This window comes from Trichechus manatus, unplaced genomic scaffold (genome assembly GCF_000243295.1).
Source record: "Trichechus manatus latirostris isolate Lorelei unplaced genomic scaffold, TriManLat1.0 scaffold00283, whole genome shotgun sequence".
NCBI classification, from domain to species: domain Eukaryota; kingdom Metazoa; phylum Chordata; class Mammalia; order Sirenia; family Trichechidae; genus Trichechus; species Trichechus manatus.
The window spans coordinates 398415-406317 of NW_004444219.1; the positions used below are offsets into that span (position 1 = coordinate 398415).

At 38.9% G+C, this 7903-nt stretch overlaps 1 protein-coding gene across 1 annotated transcript in view; it reads left to right on the top strand.

The window, feature by feature from the left end:
* MYO6 (myosin VI) overlaps positions 1-7903 on the top strand; it is a 103843-nt gene that overhangs the window by 11746 nt on the left and 84194 nt on the right. The window contains exon 2 of the mRNA XM_023725061.1: positions 5748-5817. Within this exon, the coding sequence (XP_023580829.1) occupies positions 5748-5817 (70 nt within the window). The remainder of the gene's footprint in view (positions 1-5747; positions 5818-7903) is intronic.

Here is a 7903-nt window from a genome sequence, read left to right on the forward strand (position 1 = left end):
GGTGCAGCCATGAGGTCTGGGGAAGTTGCTCTCAGGTGTTGCAGTACAGCCTGGCTAGAAGGCGTAGAGGTATATATCGCCAGGTAGTCAGGGAACAGAAAGAGAAGGAAGATACAGAGAGACGAGAAACTGAGCAATGAAGAAAGACAAAAAGGGAAAAAGAGGAAAAAGAAAACAAAACAAATTAAAAAAAAAAAAAAACAAAAGAAGAAAGGCCCCCAAAGAAACAGAAAAAAAAAAAAAGTAAAAAGAAATGCTCTCAGGGATCCCTCTGCACGTCTGTGGAAGCCGAAGTGGAGTCTGTCTGCCACGCAGCTCAGCCTGGCCAGAAGGGGCTCCCAACTCAAGAAAAGGAAAAGAAAACAAACAAACAATTCAAAACAAACAAATGAACAAAAGCCCCGGGATCCCACCAGCGCGGCAGGCCAAACCGGGAAGCAGCTGCACACTCGAACGGAGCTCCGCAGCCCCTCAGGAAGAAGCAGAGATGGCGCACGGAGCCAGGTAGTTGAGCGAAGGGAGGGGGAGGTGGCAAGAGGCAAGTAAGAAATCAAAAGAAGCAGAAAAAAAAAAAAGCAACACTAACAGCCAACAAATGGCGCTCAGAGAGCTAGCTAGTGTGGGCTGGTGTTTCTGGACAAGATACTGTGTCCGTGGGAAGCAGAGGGGGCTGAATGTGGGTGAAGAAGGGTAGAGAGTGGGAAAGCATATATCACAAATTAGCGGAGCTCTGCAGCCCCTCAGGAATAGGCAAACATGGCGCACGGAGCGAGGTACTCAAGCGAAAGGGGGGGAGGTGGGGAGAGGCAAGAAAGAAATAAAAAGAAGTGGAAAAAAACACCAGCAGCAGCCAACAAATGGCACTCAGAGAGTTACCTGTTCGGGTGTGTGGAATCCAAGCAGCCGCTGTTTCCCTGTCAAGAGACTGTGGCCGTGGGAAGCCGTGGAGCCCGAGTCGGGGTAAAGAACGGTGGGGAGTGGGAAAGCGTATATCGCGAATTACTGATTGTTTTGTCTCCCACTGCAAGCTCCGTGAGGCTGCTTTCTCGTACCCCCTGTTTGCTGGTCTCCGATAGGAGTCCGAGATGGTGGATCCGCACTGCGTTAGGTGGTAGGGGACCTCTGCATGAATCTCTTCTCGCTCTCCGTTCTCTGTCCATTTGGTTTTTGTTTTCTCACTCCATTTGGTGCTTGGCTGAGTTCTTTATCTCTTCATTTGATGTTTTAGTGTTTCAGGATTGTTGTATTCTTTGTTCAGCTTAGTTTTTCGGATCTTTGCTGTGGAGGGACGGCGTTGTGCTTCTGCCTAGAGCGCCATTTTGCCAGAACCCTTCTGCTTTACAACACTTTAAACAATGCAATAAGTACATCATTTGATTTCTTGACTGCTGCTTCCATGGGCATTGGTTGTGGATCCAAGTAAAATGAAATGCTTGACAACTTCCGACATTTTCTCCATTTATCATGATGTTGCTTATTGGTCCAGTTGTGAGGATTTTTATTTTCTTTATGTTGAAGGCTGTAGTCCTTGGTTTTCTCAGTAAATGCTTTAAGTTCTCTTTGTTTTCAGCAAGGAAGGTTGTGTCATCTGTGTATCACAGGTTGTTAATAAATCTTCCTCCAGTCCTGATGCCATGTTCTTCTTCATATAGTCCAGCTTCTTGGATTATTTGCTCAGCATACAGATTGAGTACATATGGTGAAAGGATACAACCCTGACACGCCTTTTCTGATTTTAAACCACGCAGTGTCTCCTTGTTCTGTTCTAATGACTGCCTCTTGGTCTATGTACAGGTTCCTCCTGAGCACAATTAAGTGTTCTGGAATTCCATTCTTGGCAGTGTTATCCATAATTTGTTAATGATCCACACGGTCAAATGCTTTTGCATAGTCAATAAAACATAGGTAAACATCTTTTTGGTATTCTCTGCTTTCAGCCAGGATCCATCTGACATCTTCCATGTCCTCTTCTGAACTGCCTGAATTTCTGGTAGTTCTCTGTCAGTGTGCTGTGGCAACCATTTTTGAATTATTTTTAGCATAAGTTTATTTGTGTGTGATATTAATTATATTGTTGAATACTTTATGCATTCTTTTGGATCACCTTTCTTTGGAGTGGACATGAGTATGGTTCTTTTCCAGTCAGTTGGCCAGGTAGCTGTCTTACACATTTCTTGGCATAGACAAGTAAGCACCTTCAGCGCTGCATCCTTTTGCTGAAACATCTCGATTGGTATTTCGTCAGTTCCTGGAGCCTTGTTTTTTACCAGTGCCTTCAGTGCAGCTTGGACTTCTTCCTTCAGTGCCATGGGTTCTTGATCATATGCTTCCCCCTGAAATGTATGAATGTCGACCAATTCTTTTTGGTACAGTGACTGTGTATTCAGTCTTCCCATCTCCTTTTGATGCTTCCTGTGTCCAGTTTTTTTGTGCATAGAATCCTTCAGTATTGCAACTCAAGGCTCGAATTTTTTCTTCAGTTCCTTCACTTGAGAAATGCCAAATGTGTTCTTCCCTTTTGGTTTTCTAACTCCAGGTCTTTGCACATTTCATTATAATACTTTACTTTGTCTTCTCGAGCTGCCCTTTGAAATTTTTGGTTCATCTCTTTTACTTCATCATTTCTTCCTTTCGTTTTAGCTACTATACATTCAAGAGCAAGCTTTAAAGTCTCTTTTGATATCAAGTTTGGTCTTTTCTTTCTTTCCTGTCTTTTTAATGACCTTTTCCTGTCTTCATATATGATATCCTTGATGTCATCCCACAACTCATCTGGTCTTCGGACCTTAGTGTTTAATATGTCCAATCTGTTCTTGAGATGGTCTCCAAATTCAGGTGGAATATCCTCAAGATGGTGCTTTGGCTCTCGTGGACTTGTTTTAATTTATTCAGCTTCAGCTTGAACTTGCTTATGAGCAATTGGTGGTGTGTTTCATAGTTGGCCCCTGTCTTTGTCCTTACTGATGATATTGAGCTTTTCTATCGTCCCTTTCCACAGATGTAGTCAATTTGTATTCCATCTTGTGAGGTCCATGTGTAGAAAAAACCAAAGCAAAACAAAAAACAAACCCATTGCTTTTGGGTCGATTCTGACTCAGAGTGACCCTATAGGACAGAGTAGAACTACCCCATAGGGTTTCCAAGAGTGGCTGGTGGATTCGAACTGCCGACTGTTTGGTTAGCAGTCTGAGCTTTTAAGCACTGTGCCACCAGAACTCCTCCATGTGTATAATCACTGTTTATTTTGTTGAAAAAAAGGTATTTCCAGAGAATAGGTCATTGGTCTTGCAAAATTTCTGTTCTGTGATCTCCGCCATGGTTTCTGTCACCAAGGCCATATTTTCTAACTACTGATCGTTCTTTGCTTCCGACTTTCACATTCCAATCACCAGTAATTATCAGTGCATCTTGATTGTATGTTTATTGAATTTCAGACTGTGGAAGTTGGTAAAAATCTTCAATTTCTTCATCTTTGGTGTTAGTGGTTGGTGCATAAATTTGAATGATAGTCGTATTAATTGATCTTCCTTCTCAATATATGAATATTATCCTATCATAGCATTGTACTGCAGGATAGATCTTTAAAAGTTCTTTTTGACTATGAATGCGACACTGTTCCTCTTCAGTTTGTCGTTCCTGTCATAGTAGACTGTTTTAGTTGTCTAGTGCTGCTATAACAAGTACCACAAGTCGATGTCTTCAACAAAGAGAAATTTATTTTCTCACAGTCTAGTCTAGGCTAGAAGTCCAAATTTAGGGCGTTAGCTCCAGGGGAAGGCTTTCTCTCTTGACTCTGGAGGAAGGTCCTTGTCATCAGTCTTCCTCTGGACTAGGAGCTTCTTTATGCAGGAACCCCAGGTCCGAAGGATGTTGCTCTGCTCCCAGCACCGCTTTCTTGGTGGTATGAGGTCCCCAACTCTCTGCTTGCTTCCTTTTCCTTTTATCTCTCGTAAGATAAAAGGTAGTGCAGGCCACACCGCAGGGAAACTCCCTTTATATTGGATCAGGGATGTGACCTGAGTAAGGGTGTTAGGTCCCACCCTTGTCCTGTTTAACCACAGGCAGAGATTATAGGAAACATAGGAAAATCACAAAATGGAGGACAACCACACAATACTGGGAATCATGGCCTAAAGAAGTTGACACATATTTTGGGGGCACACAATTGAATCCATGACAGTAGACTCTATGTTTGTCTGATTCAAAATGGCCAGTACCAGTCAATTTCAGCTCACTAATGCCTGGGATATCTTGTCTTCAAGCGTTCCATTTTATTTTTTACAACTTCCAATTTTCCTAGATTCATTCTTCCTACATTCCATGTTCCGATTATTAATGGATGTTTGCAGCTGTTTCTTCTCATTTTGAGTCACGTCATGTTAGTAAATGAAGGTCCTGAAAGCTTTACCTCATCCATGTCATTAAGGTCGACACTGCTTTGAAGAGACAGCTCTTCCCTAGTCGTATTTTGTGTGTCTTCCAACCTGAGGGGTTCGTCTTCTGGCACTATATTAGATGATGGTTTTGCTGCTGTTTATAAGGTTTTCACTGGTCAGTGTTTTCAGAAGTAGATCCTAGTCTGTCTTAGTTTGGAAACTCTGCTGAAACCTGTCCACCGCAATTGACCTTGCTGGTATTTGAAATACTGGTGGCATAGGTTCCAGCATCACAGTGACATGCAAGCCACCACAGTACGACAAACTGACAGCTGAGTGGTGGGAATTACCCTTGTGTAACACCATTAAGATTAATTCTGATTTCGTGATCTATCATGCAACCCTTTCCACATTTATAACATTTAAGAAAATGTGTACTGGGTTTCAAATAATAAATTTCCAGAGTTTTTAGAGCACAATAATTTTCTAAGTTGGGTATGACTTGAACTGAGGTAGTCCTAGCAGTCTGGATTTCACTCTGTAAACAACAGCAAAAGTCTTATTTTACATTATTGCACATTTATAGGCCTACAAATAATATTTTAAAATAATTGAACCATTTTTCCTTAGAGTTTTGTTTGATGTGGATGAAAACTTCAACCACAAGAGAAATTGTAATTGTGAAGTAGAAATTTATAGGTAACTGTTAGAATGACATGGATAAAATTTAATTTCCTTTAGTCACTCTAGATCATTTGTTCTCTCTAACAAGATGGTATCTTAATTCTGAAGTATCAACCATAATTTTTAATTGATAAAATAGATATACCATTTGTGTTTAGTCCTGGGTATCTGTAATTTTTTAAACCGTATTTTTGGATATTTGTTTCTGACACATTTCTGTATGTTTTATTCAAACAATGTCATTAATCAAATAATGGTTTGTTCTGTTGTTATAGCTGAATGACTGAGTGCTACTTTCCCTTTTCATTAAAGCAATAAAATTGCTGTATATATAACATTAGAATTTTTATTTTTGAAAAAGTTATTAGTTTTAAAATTGCTTACCCATGTAAATTGAATATTAAGATACTTCTTGTTTTACCCCACTCTAAATGTTAGAGCCCAGGATCCTTATTTACTGATTTACATTATTGATTTCCTGTTCAGGGTAATAGTGGATAATGCATTTGAGTAAATTTACCCTGTTTTTTTGAATTAGTGACTTGTTAAATAGTAGTGTCTTTTATTACATTTTTGTGAAGAGCATGTTGTTGCCATTATTACAATGTATACAATCAAGTAAGCTTCTTTTATTTTTCTTACTATTTGTAAGTCTCTAGTTTAATGAGCTTTTGTTTTGTTTGTTAGACGTTTTTGGCTCTCATGAACCAAGTGTTCCCTGCAGAAGAGGACAGTAAAAAGGATGTGGAAGATAACTGTAAGTATTAAGTTAAAAATAATTCTCAGTGTAGAAAAGGGATAGTTGCTCTGAAAAGTAAATCAGTGGTTATATTACTAGATATAGTATACTCGTTCAGAATAAATATAGGCTTTTGACATGAGGTTCATGTGAACCAAGGAGCTTAAAAGTCCTAAATTCATTATTGTCTCATATTTGCATTTTGGTGAAAGGCTCCTTTGAATATCCTTTTAGTGTTATTTCGGTAGGGTAAATGTGGGGACTGGTAATAATTTACTTGGATACATGCACTAAAGGTCTCTTGTTAACAAGTTTATTTTGAAACTCATCTGGAATCAGGAGATTTTTATAGTCATGTGTGTGGTTCAGTAATTTGGAAGTTAAATCAGTAGGAGTTGGTTGAATGTCACTGTTTGAAGTAACCAAATGTTAAAAAAAAAATATTATGTAGTAAATACTGATTGAAAATGGGTTTTAGAGAATTATGTTAAAGTGCAGCGTTAATTTGACTTATAAAGATCTTAGCCTCTGTGGTGGGAAAAAAGCTATATTTTCAAGATTAAGGAAAAAAGATAAGAGAAAGAAATAGATTTGTCCTTGTTGATTTTCTCTGGAGTTCACATTTGAGTAAGCCTGACACGTCCCCATATGTGAGTAGAAGTGGTATGTAGCAGTGGGGTAGTGAGAGAGCTGTGGACTGTGGAATCAGGCAAACCTGAGTTCTAATTCTAACTGTGCTGTTAGGAAGCTGTGTGTCCATGGGCAATTTATCTCTCCTTTTTGAGCCTCTCATTGGTAAAATGTGAGTAATAATATATGCGTTCCATGCTTAGAGATGATATATTTAAAATGCTTGATGCAGTTCCTGATTTGTAATAGTCTTTCAGTAAATGTTAGCTGTTATTATTCAGTGTAAGGAGCCCTAATGGCACACAGGTAAGTGCTTAGCTGCTAACTGAAATGTTGGCAGTTTGAACCCGCCCAGCGGCTCTGTGCGAGAAAGACCTGGTGATCTGCTTCCACAAAAATCACAGCCTAGAAAACCCTGTGGGGCGATTCTTCCCGGTCACGTGGGGTCACTATGAATCAGAATCATCTTGATGGCACCCAGCAACAACAACATTATTAGGTGCAAGAGATTGAGAATAAGATTCCTTTCAAAATTGTTGGAGAAGTTGTTGGTTAGGATAACATTTTTCTGAACAGCAATCAGAACAAAATAAAAAGAGCCATAAGATTATACTATACCCAAAGAGGGAAACTTCTCATTCTGTTAAAATTTGTTACCATATATAAAACTGGGAATTAGTCCTTTTCATATATTAAAATTTGTTATGTTTGTTTATATGTCCATATGTAGGTAAACATAATATGTGGTTTTGAATTATTTTTAATCCATTTAAAAAAATTAATATTTTAAAGCATCTTCCCTCTGGTTGCTTCATCTTGATATACTTGTGTAACTTTTTTATTTTCCTGGCTTGGTAGGGATTTGCTGGTTGTTGCAATTTTTTTGATGATGCTAGACAGCTGCAATGATAATATGTGACTGTTAACTGTCATTATCCAGTAGCCCAGCCCTACTTGAAATGCCTTTTCTGAAACCCTATCATTAATACAACTTCGGTTGTTGAGTTTAGAATGTAGGTTTTCCAGCTGAAGTGGTTCCATCACTTGCTAGTTTCCTTTGTCTGAGATTTGCCACCATACTGGCTGCCCTCTGCCAAATGACACATTGGCACTGTTTCTTCTGCTCTTAAAATGCAAATTCCAAAACCCTTTCTTCCTTTCTGTATCATGGTAATAATGTGAATATTAGATGTTTGATGTCTATAGAGAGCATTCTGAACTATGTGATAAAGGTTCCGTTGAAATAGATTAAACGGTGCTGTCTTTTGGTAGTATCCTAACAATGTAGCAAAATTCACTGCCTGTTTTTAGCTCTGTGTGTTCTATATGTAGAGATTAGCATGTTAATTTTGCCTTTTTACTTGACTCTTGGGCATTAATACCAGAATAGGAAAATAATTCAGGAATACAAAGTCAGTAGCTAAAAGCAAAAAAAAAAAAAAAAAAAAAGCATTTCTGTGCCGATTTTAAGCTA